The sequence below is a fragment of the Pogona vitticeps genome, chromosome 1, assembly GCF_051106095.1.
Source record: "Pogona vitticeps strain Pit_001003342236 chromosome 1, PviZW2.1, whole genome shotgun sequence".
In the NCBI taxonomy this organism is placed as follows: domain Eukaryota; kingdom Metazoa; phylum Chordata; class Lepidosauria; order Squamata; family Agamidae; genus Pogona; species Pogona vitticeps.
This window is the reverse complement of record NC_135783.1, coordinates 204702784-204727213: the sequence shown is the minus strand read 5'-3', so window position 1 is coordinate 204727213 and position 24430 is coordinate 204702784. Positions and strand designations below refer to the sequence as shown.

Genomic DNA, 24430 nt, shown 5'->3' with positions numbered 1-24430 from the left:
CGTGACTACTTAATTTACTCCTTTTAAGCCCTCATGTCCAGGGTTACCAGTTGGATCAGTGTTACAGAGGGAATTTATGTACGTGTATTTCTATCAGTGGTCTCCCCTCTGTCTACAACTCATCTTGAATAACCATATTTCTGATGTCTATTCTTTGTCACTAACTCCAGGGAAGATTCCTGCCGTTAATCTACTTTTCTAGACAGAGGAACTGGCAGATATAGAAAACTAGATGTGCAAAAGAAAGTGTAGCCAGTGAATTTGTCAGGTTGATGTGATTGGAGCCCAAATATCCTGTGTTTCTTCGTTTCATTTATTCAACATCTGTAATAAAAACATTAGGACAGATCCACTTCAGACTTTTGTAGTATAAAGTCCCTTATATAAATTGTTCTGCTATACATACTATAAAATTGCTTATTTGTGCGACTGGACAAAAATTGTCAAGGGGAACCTTTACCTTTATAGATACATTGCTCATTTGGATTGCTCCTGAACTTTTACACTGATATATTTATATAATGGGCTTTTCTATTCTGTGACTGTTTAGAAAAAGATTAGAATATTGTAACACTGAGTTAAGTATTTCCTAGTCAGAAAAGACACTGTTTCTCCTATTCAGGGAGTGCATAACTATGTTGCTTGGTTTTTTTGGGGTGTGTGTGTATTGGACTGGTTGTTCAGAAGTAACCACCATCTTGATTTGCAGGCAAGACTGCTCAGTCCTGATGGTCTCCATGAGTCACATCTCTGGAACACTGACAGATTTCACCTTCTAATAATGGGTTATCTGTAATTATAGCTCGGCCCTTTATTTCCCCTCCCCCACGCCCAACTCCTCCCTTGCTTGGTGTAAAAGTCTGTATGAATTTTCATAAATAATTCTGATACTCTCCTCCTACATGAATAACTGAAGCTTAACAAATGTTGAAGGTGTTGGAAGGGCATCTGATAAATTCAATTTGGAATGCAAAAAAGGTCTAACTCCGAACTGCGCTTGTAAGGCAATACTGTTTACGTTGTGCCCTTTGCAGGCCTGGTTATTCTTTTCCTGTTGACAAGGTTCTCTGTAAACTGCTAACAGGTGCACGGGGGAATTCTAGTTTTTAAATTCCATTCAAATCAATGTAACTTAATTTTTTGACAGCAGGGATGTTTTCAAGGGAACGGTCAAAAAAATTAAAAAGTGGGCTTGTGAATTTATTTTTGCATACGTCATATCAAATGACTTTTATCTAGAGGGACACGTTTTTGTCCTTTTTTACTTCATATTTTTATTCTGTTTTCACCTATAATGCTTGCACAGATTAACACAGCAACCCCTTCCACAGCTAAAAACTCATTGTTATCCTTATTGACACAGAGCTCAATATTCTAATAGTCCACATATTTTCCAAGCACTTAGAGCTTAGTTCTTCCCCCCAGATCACATTCCCATAACACTGTAAATAAATCTTCATGCTCTTCTTCTAATAATAAGTTATACATTTTACTTACTGTCTCCTTCTCTCCTCTCCTAGAGGTTCCTTCTGTAGAATAATTCCTCCATATTTTATAACTTTCCTACATGTACCATTTCTTTTTATCCAATTCCTTGTCTGCTGTTCTAATGGAATAACATTGTGCCAAGATATTTCATGTTTGCCTGACACTTCTTTTGTTTCTTCTTTACTCCCCAATTTTCTTCCTAGCCAATCCTTTAACCTAATCACTCATATCTTTATCAAACAATTTTTAATTGGTCTTTTTAAATTTTCTTGGATTTTTTTCCCCAGCTCTGTCATTAGACATAACGGAAATACTGGTAGAAAAATAAATTTTCTATATTTATTCCCTAATGCTAACATATTATTAAGAAAATGATTTTCTTTTTTTTATTACATTTTTAATGTTTTGTAAGAAGAGAATACCAAGTTTAAATGTAATTGTTGCCAGATTAATTTATTGGGCTGAGATATAACACCTGATATATCTCTTAATTGATTGACTAATATCTTAAATTAGGTGGTGCTAAACCTTCACTTTTTTGGGATTTATACCACCTCTTCTTATTAATCCTTGATTTACTATCTCCACTACAAAATGTATTAATCATATTTTGCCAGACCTTTAACTCTTTTGCCTTAATTTTTATTCGTAGCATGATTAATAGAAAATTGATCTAAAGCAATGTCTTCATTCTACAGGCTGTAATTCTGCCAAACCATGACAACCCAATTTTCCTTCAGTCAGCTTGCTTCTTTATAATTACCTCTTTCAATAAATTAATATTCTCTTATTTCAGTCTTTTCAAATTACTAGGAATATTTATACCTAAATCCCCAATAGTCTTTTGAATGTTAATACTTTTTTTTAAAAAAACTTCTTCCTCTTTATTACAATTTAAACCCAGTTTTTCTGAGTTACGTCAATTTATCTGCAACCCTTTCTCAATCCTTTTAAATGTAATTTGATCCTCTCTACAACTTCCAAAGGATTCTCTATTATTAACTGTGAATAAACTAATCTTAACTCCATCTGTGGTGTCCATACCTAAAAATCTCTGCTCTGATAGCATTTGGCAATAATTCAATAACTAAAGCAAACTGGACAGGGGACATTCCCGCCTGGTTCGTCGGCCTAGAGAGATCTGTTCTGTAGAACACAAACTTGTAAAGAAAAGAAAATTTTTTTTCTCCCCCAGAACCATTGGGAGTAAAGGGCCGACAAGAAGGTAGGCAAAAATGCAAGGAATAAATGGGCATGAAAATCCCAATTAGTTTCAGCGTTTAAGAATAAAGTGACAGGGACGTCACTTCCGCTCGGGGGGATGACCAGCTAGGAGCGAACCCTCCGTATCGCCTAGCAAGGTAAAAAGCTATTAAAATGCATTTCTTTCTTTAGAAGAATGTTTTTTTTATCATAAATCCTTGGAGTGAAGGATAAGGAAGGCATATCGCTGATTAAAAGCCTTAAGGACTATGTTTTTTTAAAGTTATGAACTACTTTCACTTTCATGGCCGATTAGCTACTGGCGTTTTCCAGCTGCCCTGCTCCTAACGAAAAGCCTGAAACAACAATAATTATTTTTAATTAGAACTCTCTATGTCAAGGAGGAGGGATAAAACTGCCAAAACCCCCTCAGATCGCAGTTTGGAAAGATTGACGACACAACCAACTGAAGACGATAGGATGGACGAGGTTACAAGGCTTATAAAAGATCTGTCTTGTAAAATGTCTGAAGGCTTTGACAAAACAGAGCAAAGATCTAAGTCCATCGAAAGAAGCATTACTAAGCTTCAAGACCAAATTTCAGGGGTGTCACAGGAGTTAAAGGACATGAAGAGCAAAATTAGGGACCTTGGTGATACAGTTCAAGGAAATAAAGAAGAAATTGTCTCCATGGCTCAGCAAATTTCTGAAACCAATAAAAAGCTCATATTTATGGATGATAACCTCAGAAGGTCTAATATTAAAATAATGAACTTCCAAGTGCAACAGGGCCGAGATCTCAGAAAGGAGATAATGGCTTGGATAAACTCTATAATGGGCACGCAGCATCTGATTGAAACAGATATAGAAAAGGCATATTTCCTGGGAAATCCAAGTAGTCTCGGTATTAGACCAGTGGTTGTGAAGTTTTTGAATCATACAAAGAAAGATCAATTTTTAAAAGCAATCAAACAAAAACAAGACCAGCTGGTTTATAGGGACAGAAAAATTCAGATTTTCCAGGATTTTTGTAAAGAGACTGTGAAATGGCGAGGATCTATGCAGCCAGTTACAGCAATTCTGAGGAAAAATAACATCAGATATCAATGGGGCTACCCAATTTTTTTGAAAATCTGGAAAGACAAGATTTTGTTTAAAATCCACTCCTGCGAGCAAGGTTTACAACTGCTGAAAGATTGGAACATTTATGAAGGAGAAAGTCAGGAGTTAATTCCAACCACAAGCAAAGAACTAGAAGGCTGAACCAGAAGGAAGAAGATGGACCAGTTTTTTCTTATATTTTTTTATTATTTTATTTTATTCTATATATCTTTTATTTTTTTCCTTTATCTTTCTCCTAACAAAATCTTTCTTATATATATGTATGTGTGTGCATATATATATACATATATATGTTTCTCTCCTCCCCTCTTTCCCCTCTTCTAATTTTTGAGGTTCTTTTTTGTTGTTTTTTTTTTAATTAGCTTTATAGAATAATACCATTTATTTTACTCTTGTTCTAATCATACTAAACACACTAAATTTAGATAGTAAAAGGGGTAACAAAATTAAAATTACTAAAAACTAAATATAAACTCTTTAAAGGATTCCAGTAAGGGGAAGGGGGGAAGGAGAAGGGTATTCTTATTCTTATTCTTATTTTGTTACTATTGTAGTATTAAACATTAAGTAGAAATGCAAAAGTTAAATGAAAAGATCAGAGGCAAGGCTCCGGTCATGGTTCCGCCGGACGATGGTGGCGTCTCCCCCCCACCTTTTGCTCATGCCAGTGGTCATGGCATGGGACCATGGTGGAGAGGATACAAATGTATATGTTCACAAAATTGGTGAAGATCAATTATGGGGTGTTGTTTTGTCTGTTTTATGTTTTAGTTTATGTTTGGTAGGTTGGTGGGAGGTAAGGTTACACACGGGACCTATTGGAAAGAAAACTTTTGAACACATATGGGTAGAAAAATAAGACTTGCAACTTTAAACGTTAAAGGCCTCGGATCAACAGTGAAAAGAAGAAGAATAGAAGCATTGTTGAGGAAAAACAAGCTGGATATTGTCTTTCTACAAGAGACTCATCAATCAGAAAAAGGAGTCAATGAGTTAAAGATGAACAATATCGACATTTATGAAAAAAAACTTTGGAACTTCTAAATCTAGGGGTGTAGCAATTATAATTTTCAAAAACTGCGAATTTAAAGTAGAAAAGGTAGTAAAAGATTGTAATGGTAGATTTATAATAATGCAAGGTAAAATGGGGTTGGAAGAATATACTTTGGTAAATATGTACACACCTAATAACAAACAAGGTGAATTTTATGATTTGGTTTTTAAAGAAATGGAAAAGGTAAAGAAAGGTTATGTTATTATGGCAGGAGATTTCAATATGGTTATGGATAAGATAAAAGACAAAACTGCATACAGTCGGAATGATATTTATCATAGAAACACAATATTAAGTAAAAAGATAAAAAATAACCATTTGAAGGATATTTGGAGAGAAATGAAAGGTGATGAAAAAAGATATACTTATTTTTCAGTTGTGCACAATACTTACTCTAGAATAGATTATATATTTACATCTCAGGATTTAATTTCTAAGATTGTTGATACTGAAATAAACCCTATTAAAATAACAGATCATGCATTGATGTCAATAGAGATTGAAATAAAGAAAGATTATAAAGACTCCAAAAGATGGAGAATTGATAATAATATTCTGCAGCATCCAGAAATAATAGAAAAGATAAAGAAGGAATGGCTAGAATTATGGACAATAAATGAAACAGGAGGTGCTAACCCAGGCCTGTTGTGGGACACAATGAAAGCAATCACAAGAGGAATAACGATAAGAGAATCGTGTAAATTAAAAAAAATTAAGGAGGGACATGTGAAAAAACTAGAAGAAGATTTGAAAAACTTAGAAAATAGATTTTTTACAGAAAGAGATAGAAGAATATTAATAGAAATTCAGGCTAAGAGAAAGGAATTAGATAATATAGAAATAGAGAAAGTTCAAAGAGATCTGATGTATTTAAAGAGACATTTTTTTGAATTTAATAACAAAAACTCAAAATTGTTAGCTAAAATTGTGTAAAAATAAAAGAGCAAAAAATTCAATAGGGATAATTAAAGATCAAACAGGTAAAAATTGTAATATAATGAAAGAAAAATTGAAGATTTTTCATGAATTTTTTCAGAAACTATACAAAGGAAATAACATAAAGAAAGAATGTATAGAAAAATATATAAACGATAATTTAAAAACTAAATTATCGGAAAATGATAAAAGAATATTAGAAGAAGAGATCAATGAACAAGAGATTGCTGAAGTCATAAATAAATTAAAAAATGGTAAAACACCAGGTCCTGACGGATTGGGTCCAGAATATTATAAACACTTTAGCACCATTTTGATACCTAAGCTAAAAATGATTTATAATAAGATAATGGAAGGAGAGACAATACCAGCTTCATGGAAACATTCATTAACGATTCTCATTCTAAAACCCAATAAGGATCAAACAGATCCAGGATCCTATAGACCTATATCTTTAATAAACCAAGATGCTAAGATTTTTACCGCTATATTGGCAAATAGATTAAATAGATTTATAGCAAATTATATTAAAGAAGACCAATGTGGTTTCATTAAGGGTAGACAAATGGACAATTTAACTAGACGAGTATTAAATATTATACATGAAATAGAAAAAGAAAAAATAAAAGCAATGATTTTATCATTGGATATATTTAAAGCCTTTGATTGTGTTGAATGGTCAACACTAAAACTTCTTATAAGAGGTTGGGGATTTGGTAAAAAGTTTAGAGGTGTTATAGATCAATTATACTTAGATAATACTTCAGAAATAATAGTTAACGATGGTATAACGGAAAAGATCTTTCTAGGCCGAGGTACTAGACAAGGCTGCCCACTTTCACCAATATTGTTTTGCATGATTATAGAATTATTAGCTAACGCAATAAGAAATGATAAATTAATTAAAGGAACAGGTAAAAATGAAATGATTAAAATTAATTTGTTTGCTGATGATTCCTTACTGACTATTAAAAATCCATTAGAGAGTATGGAAAACATTAAAAACCATTTAGAAAAATTTGGGGAAATAACAGGTTTAAGGATTAATTGGCAAAAATCACAAATGATGATGTTTAATTATAATATACAGGAGCAAGACATGTTTGTGAATAAATATAGCGTTAAAATGTGTAATCTTATCAAATATTTAGGTATAAACATAATTAGAACAACTCAAAAATTAAAAGAGAAAAATTTTAATAAATTAAAAAATGAAATTAAAGATAAATTGCAAGAGTACGCCAAATTGAAACTATCATGGTTTGGGAGAATCGCTTTAATTAAGATGAAAATATTACCGAAGATCACTTTTTTATTTAGGATGCTCCCAATACGATTAGAAGAAGAGGATTTTAAATATTGGCAGGGATTAATTAATGGATTTTGTAATCAAGGCAAAAAATCTAGAATAAATAAAAGATATTGGTATAAGGCTCAAAAAAAAGGAGGTTTAGGTATGCCCAATGTTAAAAATTATTATATAGCAAATCAATTAAGAGTTATTGGAGATATTATATTCAATAAAGAAAAATTAATTTGGTGGGAGATGGAATCTTCAGAAATAAATGGAAATGCTGAAGGATACTTGTTTAATATACTAAAGAGAAGTTCAATAAATCAGATTAAAAACCCCTTTTTAAGAAACCTGTTAAATATTTGGAATAAATATAAAGAGAAGTTTTGTCCCTTAACTTCACCATTAAAACTAGTGACTGAGACAGAAAACTTTCCTATAAATTTAAAGGATTTAGTAGAATTATTTAAGAATAAAAGGGTTGCAAGATTGAAGGACTGGATGGGTAACATGAGATCGAAGGAGTTGATTATGTCTAAACTGCAATCTAATAAACTATCATGGTATAATCTTATTCAGTTAGACACCTGGACAAAGGATTGGTTGAAAACTAATGGTAAATGTAGAGAACTTACTAAGTACGAACAATTTCTGTCATCACATGAAGATATGCAAGATACAATTTTGAAAGGAATAGTAAGTAAAATATATAATATAATTTTGGAACAAGAGGAAAAAGAATGGGGAATAGAAGGTTTAAAATTAATTTGGGAAAACGATTTAAAAACAGATATTAAAATAGAGGATTGGACAAAAATGTGGAGGATGAGAGTGTTAAGATTAATGTCAACAAGAATAAAGGAAAATTTTTTTAAAATCTGTCTAAGGTGGTATTTGACTCCTGTAAAATTGAATATAATAAATCCAACATACTCCAAAGCATGTTGGAAATGTGATGAGGAAATTGGTACGTATTTTCATATGTGGTGGGAATGTAAAGTGGTTAAGAAATTTTGGGAATTGATTTTTAAGGAAATGTGTGATATATTTGGTAAAGATATTGATTTTAATGCCAAAATTGCTTTATTGTCAATTTTTGATAATACAGATCTGGACCATCACTCGAAAGAATTAATCACTAATTTTATGACAGGTGCTAGAATATTAATAGCTAGATTTTGGAAAGACAAGAAGGATATTAAAATTGAAGACTGGTATTGTGAAGTATGGGACATTGCATTAAATGATAAATTGACTATGGAACTTAAAATAAAAAGAGGGGAAATAAGATGTAACAATTTCTATGATATTTGGGGTAAATTTGTGGAATTTGTGTTGGTGAAAGGAAGGGGGAAAGCCTCTAAAGAATACTCAATACAATTTTGGAGAGGTAATCTGTAAGAAAAAAAATATTATAGTAAATAGAGTCCCGTGGGTATGGGGTGCACATTAGAATTTAGTTTATAATAAGCACTATTACTTGTATTTTTTTGTATTTTTGTTATGTATGTGTTCTTTTGTGTATTTTTTTGTATAAAATAAATTTAAAAAAAAAATGAAAAAAAAAAAAGAATAAAGTGACAGAAATTGCAGCAAAAATTTCCAGCTGTCCAAATAGCACACTGTTGAAATCACTGATGATTGTAACAAACCAGGAAGGATGCCAGTATCGTATCACTTTCATATAAATCTGGGATGTAGATTCTCATAATGTTCTCCAAAATCAGCGATATGACGTCTCTGAATGCCAGCTGCGAAGGAAGCAGGGTGAGGGTTGTTGCCCTTTCTGTAAGCTTGCAGAAACATTTGACTAGACACCATTGTTACAATGAACCTGGTCTCATCCAGTCTGGCAATTTCCACTTCTGATATTCCTTTAATGGCTCAGTAGCAGTGTTTCAAGAAAAGACACAAAACAGCAAGGATTCAAAATGACATCGCTCACATTAACAAAAGCATGTATTTTTATGCAAGTAGCCTGTAGGCCAGCTAGGGGGTTGAGGGAATAAAGGGTCTCTTCCACAGTCCTCTTGTTAGTTTCGTTTCTGCACTGAAGCGTAATGCAGGCATTTCACTATTTTCAGCATAGCTTTTCAGTGAGATTAGGCTTCCCACTGTTGCAGGGACACTGCAACCTCCCTGCTTCAGAGGGCTTAGGGATATGAGAGTGAATTTCTCTGTATCAGTAGTTTTCCAGGCAGTGCTGGTATATTTTCTCTCTCTACAGAATAGACAAGCCACCTGGTGGTGCCAATGTTGGCCTCCTCTGGGGCAGCAGAACAGGCCTGGCTCAGCATAGGAGCCACATGGAGCCTCTTTGGGGGTGTGGCTAAGGACAGAATCATTCTGAATGTCTGCAACTCCAAATTTACCACCTTACCCCCATTTCTCCTTTATTTAACATCCCCTATAATGACTGATTGGCAGTTTTCTGCAGGTCCATAACCCTAACCTGGGTGCTTATGTTGTGTTTTGTTGTTGCGGTTGTCTTGAGAAAACTCAGTGACTGTAACACATCCTTTTGTCATGGACATGACTATGTAAAGAGCTGTTTGTTTGTGTGTTTTTCCTGTTTGGGAAAACCAGTCAAAACTACCATTAGAGAGGAACGTTTAGTCTGCACACTTTTCATGTATTGAGGGTCAGTCCTTGGCAAATGTCCAACCAGGGATCTCAGTTAGAAAGACTAAGCAGAAAGACCCTTCCCTAAAATGCTCAGAAGTATTTGAAAGATTACACTCTGATTTGTTTATTAGATGTTCGTCAAAGTGCTATACTTGGGGGACAAACCAGACTTTAGACTTATGCTGTGACAAGCGTAGTTATCCCAATAAGTACATCTAGAAGTTAATTCTTCTACTCATGGGTCCTCTGTAACATAAAGTTGGGCCTTACAGTTCATTGTTCCTTTTCTCTGAGATCATTTCTTGTTTCGTGCTAGCCTTGCAAGAGAGATATGGACTCCATTATGGCTGTCAACAGACCTTGCAAGCCAGCACTAGGGTCTTCTGTAAATAAATTTAGGGATCATGTTCCCCTGTTCTGTCCATAAAAGGATTTCCTAACACACAATTTTTTAAAATTTCCTTTTTTCTTTTAATACCTATTTTCAGAATCATTATTCCTACTTGAAAGCCACAATCAGTATAGTCACTAAATAATCCTAACACTATCAGCTTGTAGGAGTTCCAATCTAGAATGTTCTGGAGGACCACACAGTCCCTAGTCCTGCTCAAGTGCAGCCTGGCTATGTTGCCCATTGCATTCTTGCTCCATTCCTGCTTGTACTCCAGAGTCTTGGAAACGGGTTTCTTGCAAGAGTCATGCAGGAGCCATCTAGTTGTAGTTATATGTGCCTACTGGCCTTCAGCAGGAATGCAATCCCTAACCCAACACGAAAACTGCCCATTCAATGGGATGGACATGATTGGCTGCACATGCAAATTGGTTGCACACAATATTTCCGTTGTCCTGCATATTATAACTTGCCCAACTTGCCTTCAGTGCGATATACAAAACAGCAAATTCAGAGCAGTCAGTCATTTTTTTTTAACGGGGATAGCTTAGAAGGTTTCCTTCACATAAAGTCTGTACAAAGCCTTGGAAATTTCCACATTACCCCGTCAAATACATTTTTAAAGTGACAACTGTTGAATTCAGTAACACAGGGACAGGTGGCTGGATAGATGTCACTATTTGCCCAGAGTATCAATATCAAGAGTAACTGTCACTCTGGATTTAGGATTGTGGGTCTGTAGTTGCTTAATTAGCTGAAATTGGAGGCTGACAATCAAGGCCCAAGACGTCTTCATGGAACTGGCGCCTACCTGATTTTTAAAAACAGTTCTGGATAGTCTCCCTGTCGTATCACTGCTTCCTAGTATATGTTGCTTCTCCTCATCAAACGTGCAGTGGCATGACTAAAGAAGACTTCCGTCCCTGCCTGACACATTTTCCACTATGTTAAAGTACATTATTGTATAACAGCACAGCGATCTTTGTGTAATGTAAAAACTGCTGATGTGTTCGTACTGGTCTTTAGTGTATTCTCTTAGAAAATGTTCTCCGCCATGTGAGCGGGAAAGCTCAACTAATTGGGGCGCCAGTGGTGACGAGTTTATAGTATGCTCCTTCTTGGGCCATCAGCTCTTCATGAGTGCCCTTTTCAATGATGACTCCTTGTGACATGACAGCTATAATATCTGAATTCTGAATGGTAGACAAGCGGTGTGCTATGACGATGCAGGTTCGGCCTTCTCGAGCTTTATCCAGTGCAGCTTGCACAGTCTGGAGACAAGGAAGAAAAAAGTCCAGAGTTGGAAAACTGCAAGTAGCTTGGGAAGGAACTGTTAACTGCCTTTCATGTATATTGATCATCAGAATCAATATATATGAAGCCGAATTATGTATGCGCATACATTGAAATACAGTAGTGCACTCAGTCTAGTCAAAGACCCTCTCCCCAAATTCAGTGAAGGAGAGGAAGAGGACTTTACTGCTCGTCCACATGCTCAGTCTCCTTCTGTTCTCTTCTGGGTTGGACCAAGACATTTAGCTGTCTAAAGTAGAACAGAAAATGGCACCCCGTTTCCTAAATCAAGGTGTATCTTTATCCCAGGCCAGCCAAGTTATTGGGGCCTCCCTGACAGAAAACCCAACAGGTTTTTCTCTCTGGCAGGAAAAACAGATTGTTCAAGTAGCAACGGTCGTTCAAATAATGAACAATTTGCTGTACTTTCGTGACACCCCAAATCTGCTGCCGGCAGCAGTAAATTCCCTCTAACAATGGCAAGGCCGGTCCTTAGCTAAAGAGGTACATGGGACACTATAAATGCTGGGCTCTATAGGCACAGTCAGGCCATTGGGCAACCGGGGCCTGCTCCTCCTCCATCCATCTTGTGTTTATGGACAGATAAGGTCTCACTGTATGGTGTGGAAAGTCAGTCACAGGTAAATGGCTTTGCTAAGCAACCAGAGAGCAAGGATAATGTAGATAGTAGGCCTTGGGTCTCAGCATGGAAAAGGGGGGGGGGGAAATCTGATGGAGGCTTCTGCCTTCCCTTGGAAGAGCTGCTGAGATGCAGGCCTGCTCAAGAAAAATGCCAGACATTATCATGTTCAAGCTTTCAACCATTGCCATACTTGAAAGCTTCCTCCACCTCGTTGGCAAAGGTGGAGGTATTGAGATATCACCAGCATGTTGTCTGATGACAACAGAGTGATTAAGCGATCTGCAGATGCATTGAAGCAGGGATTAGGAGATTGGAAGGGAATTAAAGGAAACATGGAGTCATATACAGAGCAGCCTGCATAAATCATAAAGGTGAATCACTGTCTTTGCCAAAGAAATACTGGAAATATAACAATATTGTTGTAATAGGTTAAAGTAGCGTGAACATCTTATCAGCAAAGGAAGTTGATAAGAAGGTTCTGCTTGCAGTGCTCCATCTCTGATGGGCTGGTGCTACCGCCATTAATGGAATAGCATTCAAGCATAAACCAGGTTGCCTGCTCTGAGAAGAAAATATTACTCTACTTGCGCCATGATTTTTAATCCAAGTGTGTTTCTGTCCATGCGTATTTACCTTTTCGCTTTCTGTATCCAATGCAGATGTTGCTTCATCCAGCAACAAGATCTTAGGATCTCGGACAATGGCACGGGCTATAGCAATGCGCTGCTTTTGACCACGAGAGAGGAGCGCTCCCTGAGCTCCAACGTTAGTTTCATATTTCTGGAAGATATGTATGTCTGAATTATAACTGACGGTCAATATCACAACAGGAAGAGAGTTATGATGCTGATGTTGGGCCAGGGTTGGTTGTGGTGGAGCATGAACCACAGAAGATCTTGGTTGTTCATTTACTGCTGATATGAACAAATTGTGTGATTAGAAAATAATTGTCCTTTGCTCCATATTTGTTGGCCAAGAGGGGAAGAGATAATAAACTGCTATGTTTATAGTCAAGATTCCTTAGATTATTAGCATAGGAAGTATTTAAAAGTCAGTGAAAATAAAAGCAGGACATTAGAGCTAAACCATTCAGGAGAATCCTCAGTGGGGCTTACTTTTGAGCAGACCTGTACAGGCCTGCACTGGAAGTCATATTCCACAGAACATCTGGAAGTTGAGTCATGGCAACTGGATTTCTTCTTTATGAAGTTGAAACATTTTGCTACTCCAAGTAGCTTCTTCAGTCTGAGGTGAGGTGGCAGGACAGTATATAAACAGGGTCAGCATGATAAATAGGAGACAGATTGTGTCTAAGGCCTCCATCCCTGTTGAGTGAGCTATTTCTATATGCACATGTATGAACTCCCTGACCCTTCTCTCAAACCACCTGTCTTCTTGGTCCAAAATGTGTACATCTTGGTCATCAAATTAGTGTCCTTTGTCCTTCAAATGAAGGAACACTGCTGATTGTGGTCCTGAGCTGTTGCCCCTCCTGTTTTCAGCCATTCTCCTGTTTAGTGGGTGTTTGGTTTCTCCAACGTAGAGCTCTGAACACTCCTCTTTGCATTGGACTGCATCTACTATATTGCTCCTGCTGTGTTTTGGTGTCCAGTCTTTTGGGTGGATTTGAAGTGCACGGGAATTTTGGAGTTTACCAAAATCCCTTTGAGCTTTTCAGACACACCCGCCATATAAGGAAGGACCAGGTTATTCCGTCAGCTCTGGGTCTGACTGTTCCATTGTCCTGCTGGGTCAGGACACTGCCTTGTTAAAGGCCCATTTTAGATATCCACAGGCCTTAAGGGCTGCCTTCAGATGTCCATCCTCCTTCTTCCTGGCTTCTGGGGAGGTGGAGATGTTTCTTGCTCTGTAGTTTAGCATCCTGATGACCCCTAGTTTGTGTTGCAATAGGTGATGAGAGTCAAACTGCAGGTATTGATCAGTGTGTGTAGGTTTGTTTTTTTTTGTAGATTTCTATTCTTAAGCTGCTGTTGGATCCTATAATGACTGCACAGTCCATTCTTTGGTGTCTTCCCTGGTGAACTTGATATTTGGGTCCACTGCGTTTATGTGGTCTGTGAAGGCCTGTACTTCCTGAATCTTGATCTTCACCCAGGTGTCGTCCACATACCTGAACCATTGGGTCGGAGTCATCCTCTGGAAGGTATAATCTGGCAACAATGGGTGACACTGAGGAACCCTTGGCACAGTCATGTTTCGGTCTGTAAACTTCACCTCTGTAGGTGAAGTAATTGGTGCTCAGACACAGGTCCAGGTTGAGGCTGCTTCTGGTGGAGAGGATGTTATCCTCCTCCAGTCTCCTTTTTGCAGTTGTTAGTGCATGGGAATGCTGGTGAAGAGGGATGTGACATCAAAGGATACCATGGTTTCATCAGTATTTAGTTTCAGTTCCCTGACCTGGGACTTAAACTCCTCTGAGTTGTGAACGTGGTGGTCTGAGTGTCCAACCAGTGGTGCTAAGATGGTGGCCAAGTATTTAGCAATGTTGTAGGTTGCCAAGTTTACGCTGCTGACAATGGGTCTGAGGGGGGCTCCTTCCTTGTGTATCTTGGGAAGTCCATAAAGTGTGTGTGTGTGGGGGGGCGCTCTCCAGGATACAACCGGAGGTAGGTCGCCCTGTCCATGGCAGGGTCCTTTTCCAAGTGTTTTAAGCATTCTATCACTTTCTCCTGTAAATGTTGGTGGGGTTCCCGCTTCAGTTTTTTTGTATGTGTATTGATCTTTCAAAAGTGAGCTTACTTTTCTATGGCAATCTGTAATGTTGAGGTCAACAGTGCATCTTCCTTTGTCCGCTGGCAGTAGGGTGATGGTCTCATCCTTGCTGAGGGATGTCAGAGCACTTCTTTCCTGTCTGGTGAGGTTGGATGGTGGCGGCTGAGCACTGGAAAGTGCTGCAGAAACTTTTATCAGGGGTTGTTGAGCTTCTGCCACATTGTTGTTCCAGATAGCCGATTCTGTGGCTGTAATGAAGTCCACAACCGGAATCTGTTTGGGTGTGATGGCAAAATTTAGGCCTTTGGCTAAGACCTCCCTCTCTGAGTGAGTGAGTTCCCTGTCTCAACCATTTGTCCTTTGTGTCCTCTGCTGGAGTCCCATCATCATCCTTCTGCTTGTCGAGTTCCTCTGCTGACGGTTTTCGGAAGATAATGGTATCAAATTTCTTGGTTTGCCTCTCTTTGCCTTTGAAGTGCTGGGCCAGTTGTGCTTTGTGGACAAAATCTAGGACTGCATCCGGTGTTGGTTTGGGTAGTGTGGAAAGCAGTTCTTGGTGAAGGTGGCCTACTCTGTGTTTCAAAGTGTCTATGATGAAGTGGGCCGGTCTGATCTTTTCATTAAGCAGCTGTTCTTGTGCCTTCTGAGGGATTTGTTGCCCTGTTGGCTTCTTAAAGTAGAACACAGGCATAGGCTTGTCAGGGTGAGGTTCTGTTGTCTGCATCTCTACTTGGATGAGTTGAGAAACTATTGAACTTAATAAGGAAGAAAGTTGTCACGACTCAACTTCCAGATAACCTCACCTGGATGACTGAGAATCTCCACAGATACATTCCACAGAATATTTTTTCAATCAATCAATCAATCAATCAATCAATCAATCAATCAATCAATCAATCAATCAATCAATCAATCAATCAATCAATCAATCAATGCACAGAAATGAAACAATCAACATACATCATTTTGACTATGATCATAAATAATTCCCGGATCATATTGCCAATGACTGGTACTCATGTTGCTTCTTATACAGTACCGAAAAGCAACAATCTAGTTCCAGCAATCTGGGTCGGGGTGAGGGGGTCTGTTTTGTGGTGGTTGTGCTGTGTGTGTGTTTTAAAGGAATATTTGGAGGATTCTTTGGGAAAGCATATAAATTTACTTGTGGGGGTGCATGATGCCCACCCTAACCTAGTCCAGCTTTTTGCCACCAGCGCATGTGAGATGGTGAGTAGCATAAGGCTAACGAACATGTAGGCATCTGAATGGGGTTGGAACCAAATATAAATACCCTCTAATTAACAATGGAACAATGTATATGTTGGAGACATGTTGACGGAGGCTTCCAGTAGATGAGACAAAGCATCTGTATCTACAAGAATACAAATGCTCTCTCGAGTGGAGAAAGAGATGTGATAAAACACCTTAAAAGGAAGAGTAGGCGCCATCAGGATTATCGCTGGAATATAAATTATTGCTTCATTTACATAGTTGATAATGGGAACAGTGCATAGTAAAGAAGATTACACTGCTGGGAAGAAAAAGATATAAGCTCAAGAATGATGGATTGCTTTCAGCCTGTGTTTTGGCTCTGAGATAGCCTTTTATGTGAGGTAACTCAAACTGCAAAGGATTCTACTGCTTATGTGCTGATAACCAATCATGCTAATTTTTAAAGTGAGAAGTGAGAAAAGTTTCCTGCTGCGCACTCTGAGACTTTCAGCAGTTAAAGAATATCCTCTTCTAATCAGAGGCTATCTATAACGTGTGTTTCTGCTCCGGGTGACTCCTGTTTTTAGGCCAAACTAGCTGTTCACCAGGGCACTATGATGTGACAGACGCTGCTGCCTAGCAAATCTATAACAGATCATAAGATGCTACTGTATATGGATTCTGTAGTTTGTAGCTACATCCCTCGTTTCTACTCAACATTCCCTTTTCAGAACCAGACATGGCTCTAGATGCTTACGTCAGGAAGCGTCATGACGAATTCGTGCAGCTGGGCTTTCTTAGCTGCTGCCACCACATCTTCCATAGGAACTTCTCTGGTGTTATCACCATATTTAATATTGTCAGCAATACTACATCCAAAGAGGACAGGCTCTTGAGACACAATTCCAATCTTAGATCTGAGGAACGGGATGTTTACTTTCTTGGTGTCATGTCCATCTATCAACTGCAGATGCAAAATACAAAACATTCAATCGTTATTTCTGGACTAAAATGGGAAGATCAGCATATATTGTGCGTATTTGCTTTTCATTACTTTCAGGCAAGTGTGTTAAGAATATAACCCCCTTGTTCTTCAGGAACAGAATTAGAATTAGTTCTAAATAAAGGGTGTGAACAGCTCACTGAACTCCCCTATGTATCATGTACCGCAGCACCCCCATATCCACTTGTTTCCAAGTCACTTGTGGATACTGAAAACTGGAAAATAGCAATCTCTCTCTTTCTCTCTGTGTTAAAAAAGCCCAGATTTTTTCCACATGCATTACCAGAAATGGCCACTAGAGGGTACCAGAGAACATGTTGTGTATTCTTCACTAATAAGCATTCATAGCATGACCTCTGGCTCCCTCTAGTGTTTGGTTCTGATAATCCATGTGAAAATAATGTTTTCAGGATTTTTTTCTTTTAATATTTTTTATATTTTCAGACCTTGAATGAGTTAATCAATGGATCAGTGATGCCCGTCCCAAACCTTTTTCTCTCCCAGGATTTTTGTATTTCTGTAAACCTTGGGATCCCATCTGCAAGTGTGCTAATACCTTCTCCTTTTACAGGTGTGTGTGTGCGCCAGTTTGGCTGCCAAAGCAGTGCAATTCAGCCTAAATATCAAAAATAGAACGAGTAATGATACATTCAGATAAACACTTCATTTTGCAAAATCTGTGCAATAAACTTGTATCAGCTGCTGTTTGGATATAAGATTCTGGATGACTGGATGGATTCTCCAGAATGGTTCATTTGAAGTCAACCCAAGTATGTTATTCAGTGGGGTGTGTTTACTTAGTGCTTTCTCAGTAACAAATCCTTGTGGTGCAGTGGTTAAAAACTGCAGTGCTGCAGTCAAGACTCTGAGTTTGATCCTGCTGGGCTCAAGTAGCTGGTTCAAGGTTGACTCAGCCTTCCATCCTTCTCAGGTCAGTACATTGAGTGCCCAGCTTGCCTGGGGTGGGGTGTGGCAAGCAATGTCTAGCCAGCATAATTAAATTGTAAAGTGCCCAAAGAGTGCCTTAAGCGCTATGGCATTTTCCTTTGCTTTTACATTTTACAAATTTGATAACCTCTTGGTTATTTCATGGCCTCTTGGTTATTATACTGTAGCTTTTTTTATTATTATTTTGAAAGCTGTAGGCCACAAAAATAACAACTCTTATCAATAAGCACCTGCACTCTTATCCATCAAAAAGCAACATCCACAAGAACCTGTCATGTATTTTGGGGAATCTCAATTGAAAGAAAGAAAGAAAGAAAGAAAGAAAGAAAGAAAGAAAGAAAGAAAGAAAGAAAGAAAGAAAGAAAGAAAGAAAGAAAGAAAGAAAGAAAGAAAGAAAGAAAGAAAGCTTTTCCAAATGTTGGTTAAAATCCATGTTGGAAGAGAAACTGCAGGACCAGTGTCTTATTTTCCTTCATTATTTGAAGGTAGATGTATAGTTCATTGGATTGTGAACTGCTCTATTATTTTAATAGTCAATCCCAATTTTCAAATGCTAATTGCAAAAATTTATGGAGAATGGTTGAGAATGGTTGAACTCAGATTGGTTGTCCATACTAACACCAAAGTAAGGAAGACTACTTGCCACTTCTCCTTCCTCCGGATCATAAAACCTTTCCAGAAGCTGAACGCTGGTACTCTTGCCGCAGCCGCTGCTTCCAACGAAGGCAAGGGTCTGCCCCGATTTCACTGCTACTGAAAGATGGTTTAGTACTTGGACATCAGGCCGAGAAGGGTATCTGAAGGTACAGTTCCGGAATTCAATGCTTCCTTGGAAATGTTTCTGATCATACAAAGATGGAGAGAAATGTGTGGGTCAAATGAAGTTCCAAAAGAATTCTTTCAAAACTGCTACTGATCTTACAGCGGTCACAAGCAATTCCTTTTGACTACGAAATAGGCAAAACTGAAGTCAGTTCATAAGGAGCAAATCTTCGTAAAGAAGCCTTTTAAGCAAATCTGGAAGGAGAAGAGAATTTACTTCTGCTGTGAGATACAGCTTAATAAACAAAAAAGTAAATACTTGGTGGTAAGAAGAAGAAAGACCCTTACCATATTTCTGTGTCCTGGAACAACTCGGCCTCCCAAAGAAAGTTGCAAAACTAAATTAGTTCAACTATTAGGAAAACAGTGGGCAAAATTCTGTTGGTCTTACTTTCCGTACTGTAACAAAGATTAGATTCAGGAAGCGTTAATTTAAAAATAATTAAAAGCTTCCTATCTCCCCCCCTGTTACGTTCTGAGGTTCTCTTTTGCCCCGAGAAAGCTTCTAGGAGTCTTGGAATGGGGGAGCTACTAATAGTAAAAAACAAAATTGCCATCAGATCTCCACGGGCAGTTCCCAATCCCACTGGTGGAAATTCAATTGTGATTTTTTTAAAAATGATTAAAAGCTTCCCATCCTGTCTCAAGGTTCCCAAAGTCTTCCCGAGGGCAAAAGAGAGTCTTTGAACCTCAAAGGAGGAGGATAGGGCATTTTAAAGTACAGTACCTTAAATTAAATACATCCGGCACCCGTCTGGATTACACTGCTCAAACTTACATCAACAGGATTTTGGCCAATATGCAAGATACAAGTTTAAAATATACACAAAACATTAACTTTAACAGAGAGCATCACTGTCAACATTGTTGTCTCATGTGATTCTTCTGTTGGAAGGAATGGCAGATCAATTTTATTATGAAACTCAAACTGACTTCACATGCAAATCAAAAAGAACAAACACATTTAAGTTTCTTTTTCAATATCGTCAGTAGTTGGAAGTAATATATTCAAATAATGATGATACCTAGAAGATGTTACTTACCTGTAACCTACAATTTTCTTGTAGCGGTGTTACCATGCCATTACTTTTAAAAATAACACAATGACTATTAATCATATTGTATTTTTGGCATGACTGATCGTTAAAAGTGCTGTCCTAGAGGCCACTTCAAATATTTATTTTTGGTCTTTAAACAACAGAATTAAAATTAAAATGTATTTATTTGACTTTTGTATCGCCCCTCTGGCTACTAAGGCTGCTCTGGACGGTTGACAACATTGTAACATAATAAACAGCCATTTAAGAACAGTAAATATAATAGCTATTTTGTTTAAAAAATCAAAATTAAATATATACATAAAAAACAACATAGAATCAACTAAAAATAACTTAAAGTAGTTTTAAGGCAAAGTGGCCAAACTGATAATATAAACGCTGAAACAACCACTGTGTTGTAATATTATAAGCTCCTTGAAGGCCTGTCTAAAAAGCCATGTTTTCACTGATAGTTTTAAAATACCCAGTAAAGCAGCCAGGTGAATTTTGGGTGAGAGATTATTTCAGAGATGGGGAGCACAGCAGGAATGTTTAGTATAAAACGTTGGACACAGGGTTGCCCCTAAGAAATGTTCAGAAACTTGATCTGGTGTAAAACAGTGCAGTCAGGGATTAAGACCACACAACTCCTTGTTCCAACAGCTTTATTGGCTACTGAACTGTAAATTGGTTTGAAGAAGAGGAAGAAGAAAACTATTAACTCCTATGTGAGTAGGGTGAGGTAACTTTCGCCATCTGGAGACTACGAAAGCTTACATGTTAACCTTTAAACCAATTTACAGTCTTTCATCATTGTTGTTCTTGATGCAACAGAGCAAAGCCACTCCTCCGTCACTGGTCTATGGTGCAATATTAGATTCACTTTGCTAAGCTGAACTCAGTGAGGCATAGTTCTGAGTAGAAACGTAAAGGGATGTAAAGTTAGTATGTATTCAGTTGGTCATGTTCATCTTTGTCATTAGATAATCAACATTAAGCAGGAAATGGAAATGGTGTGGGATTTCTACTATAGATTCTTACCCTAACTATTTATTATCTAACTTCCTCATACATGCACCATTACAAAGAAAAGTGAGGTTGTTCAGTAAATACATTAATGTTTGCCTTGCTGACCTATAACAGTGTTTATGACGTATTATTCATTTGTCATTGCGGTTTCTAGCTTGTAAAAGTTTGTAATAGAATGCAAGACAAAAAGCAACATTTAGTCTTCATGTGATTTCAGTTACCAGGCCATAGATTTGTCATCTGACAAATTTACATCCCCAGGGGTAAGAAACAAATCCCATGGCAGGAGTGATGTTCTGCACAAAAAAATGACAATTTCTGCACAATATATCCTAGTTATTGTGGATATTTCTACAATCCGCACAAGTATGCAAATTGTACAAATTGTTGAAAACTGAGATTATTGCTTCTTTGTTCAAGAATCTGCCAGTCACGAAGGGTTATTTGTCTCTTTCTCTCATACATTCCTTTGGTAGTTATTGTGTTCATGACTTGCATCTCAATGGCAGGCGTACTACAGACAATTTATATAAATCACTAACAGCTTTACATAAATTGAATGGCTTTTTCTCACACCCTCATTTGGGGGGCAGGAGTCCCACAGGGCTTTACAATTTCTCATGGAGGTGTTTTGTCCCGCGAAGGCAGCCTAAACTGAGAAAGACAAGGAATTTAGCAAGAATTCTTTCCATCACCAAACAAAAGACATGTAGGGTGTGGCTACACTAACAGCTTGATTTGCAGCTTATTTTGTGCTTCTGTTCAGATTAGGTGATCACACAAAGATTGCAGATTGTTTCTGTGCCAGTGTCCACACTGGCCTCTCAATCTGACGAGGTTTAATCTGTGCTACAGCCTACAGTCCCCTTCCTTTGATCTAGCCCTCTGCCAATTTCCAGCAAAGCATTAGGAACAGGGGATAGTTTTTCAAAATTCTCCAAAATGTACAAACAGATACATACATACCATGGAAGCATAGTAGTCTACGGTAGTTTGTCATGGTTGTTTCTATTTCATATTGATTTTTTATGCCTCTCTTTTTTCTGTACAGAGGTGATCTAGCATTGAACTGATGCATCAAGGTGTGCGTAGTGCTAAGGTGATGTAGTGCTAAACTGAGTAGTTTGTTTACAGAGCAATAAATACTTTGGGGTGACTAGGGAGAAAGATCACGGAACGGGTGTTCCTGCGGTCAAAAAAACAACACACCAAGCTTAATATATCACACCTTCTGTCCTTCTGGAGAATGAAACAATTAATCACATGGGGAGGACCCTGTTTGAATCACTCCAGGTTGGAAAAAGTCTCCAGCAAGGGGGGGGGGACTTTCCATCAGAATAAAAAATGGCCAGGCTGATTCACATTGGCCTTTGTGTCATGTGATCAGTTAATTTTTTTAATGCATCCATTTTATTTTTGCAACATATCCCATACTCTTTACCCATGTAGTCACAGCCTTCCCTTCTATAACCATACTTTAAGGCAGTTCTATCTGCCACAGAACATGTGTGTATGTGTGTGTGTGTAAAGGGTTGAAGGGAGGAAGAGAGAAATAGCACACTTCCCTTTTGTGAAATCATAGTGACTAAAAAAAGAAATCAATAAATAATAAAAATACAATCACAGATTAATACTAAAAGAAATACAAATCTGAATTCTTGCTTCATTTAGACCACTGAATATGATAGCTGATATGATAGCTGCTGACAATTTGATGTGAACAGTCTACTCAGCTGGAAAAAACAAATGTTACTCGGATGTTTTTGAACTGCAACTCCCAGAAGCCCCAGCCAGCACAGTTGGTGGTGAAGGCTTCTGGGAGTTGCAGTCCAAAACTCCTGAGTAACCCAAGGTTAAGAACCAGTGCTCTAGAGGATGGTGCTGAAAAGATTCCTAGAATAAGTTCCCTCACAAATCACACTAATGTTTGCTGAGGCAGAGTTTGAGAAAGCAATTACAAAGAAGAACAGGGCTTACAGCCTTGCAGGTCAATTAAAAAACAAAAACAAAGGAAGCTCATTTATACACTCTTGGAAGCAGGAAAAAGCTCCCAATGTAACAAGCAGCTCTTAAGGAATTTCCTCTTCTAGTGACAGTCGATCTGTAACATATAATTGGGCCTTGAATGAAGGGGAACCTGCAATTACAGCTCATTAAACCAGTACTTTAATAAATTCAATTCTTAAAACTCTCCAGTTTATAAGTATTGTGCTTCTGTATCTATGATTCAGAACACAAGACACGGTCTGATATTGCTGCACAATATCATGCTCATGTTGCCAGCAGAAAAAAAGCATGTTAAGCTTTACATCGCAAAGGGCAGCCTGAATGTTGACAGTGGCAATGGCAGCAGTCAAGATGGTCTACAGCAGGGGTCCCCAACCCCTGGTCCACAGTCTGGTGCCAGTCCGTGGCCATGGCAGGACCGGGCCACGAAGACAGATTTCCTGCCCCCCCCCACGCACCCCATCCGCATGCACAACCCACCACCCACATGCACAGGTGCCCTTCCCCTCCATGAATGCACCCCACCCCTCCGCTCATACACTTGAGCGTGCCCCCCGTGAATGCACCCCTCCCCTTTGCGAATGTGCACGAGAGCACCCTGCCCCTCCGCAAGCACCTCCCCCCACTCACAGCCCCCCCCCTCCAACCAGTCAGTGGTTCAAGGTTGGGGACCACTGGTCTACAGGATACCCTCTTGTGCTCATTCCCTTTCACACTTGCCAGAAAACAGCCATGACAATTGCTTTGTGAGTGATAAATGTTTAACAGATGAAAAAAGGAGTCAGCTTCTGGGGTTTTCCCTTGCTTGGTATCACTTTATGAATGGTATTTCTTTCAAGTCAGCTAATTAGTTCCTGTCTGAAAGGGTCAAATACAGATTTCGCTAATCCTGGGACTGACTTCCCCTTTGAAGGCTTGTGTCAGGAGACTGGTCTCAGAAATCCTAAGAGAATCTTTACTGAAAGCTTTTGTAATGCAGAAATATTTCGAATATACCTTCCAGAACTATATACTAATTCCCATTAGGTCCATGGCAAAACATCTCTTTCTAGAGGACTGTCACTTCCCTAGTTTCTTTAAAGCAAGTATGTCAGTTTTTACTCTTCAAAGAAAATCTGTCTTCTGACTGTTCCTGTGACCTTCATTGCCCTCCAAACGTCTCCCTTCCTGTCCCATAAAGCTGCAACATTGCATCTACTTTGGAATGCTACTGCTGGTTACCCTGTTCAATGCATGCTCAGTTTATAAGAGTCACCATTCCTTGGTTTGAAAGGACTTTTTTGAGGATCAATATTTCAGCTCCTACTGCCTGGAAAAATAAGTGGGGACCAATCATCCTCTATCAACATAAAAAAAGATTGGTCTTTTCAATTTATTTGATCTGTTTTAACTCTGGGAACATTTAGGGCCACTTGTTTCGGCACGGGGGTGAAGGAAACAATTCTATGATTGTTGTGGATTTTTCGGGTTCTTCATGGCCAAATGACCCAAAAAATCCACAATAACCATCAGATCCCGGCAGTGAAGCCTTTGAGAATACATTGAAACAATTATACTTTAAAAAAATACATAACTCAAAAACCCTTT

At 38.0% G+C, this 24430-nt stretch overlaps 1 protein-coding gene across 2 annotated transcripts in view; it reads right to left on the bottom strand.

The window, feature by feature from the left end:
* Positions 1 to 10622: 10622 nt before the first annotated feature.
* Positions 10623 to 24430, bottom strand: part of ABCB11 (ATP binding cassette subfamily B member 11) — a 121813-nt gene continuing 108005 nt past the window's right edge. For both annotated transcript variants that reach the window (XM_072981759.2, XM_020789443.3), the window contains 4 exons: positions 18592 to 18789; positions 16755 to 16961; positions 12683 to 12829; positions 10623 to 11384 (listed from right to left, as the gene is read on the bottom strand). In XM_072981759.2, coding sequence (XP_072837860.2) covers positions 11184 to 11384; positions 12683 to 12829; positions 16755 to 16961; positions 18592 to 18789 — 753 coding nt within the window. In that variant the 3' untranslated portion in view covers positions 10623 to 11183. The remainder of the gene's footprint in view (positions 11385 to 12682; positions 12830 to 16754; positions 16962 to 18591; positions 18790 to 24430) is intronic.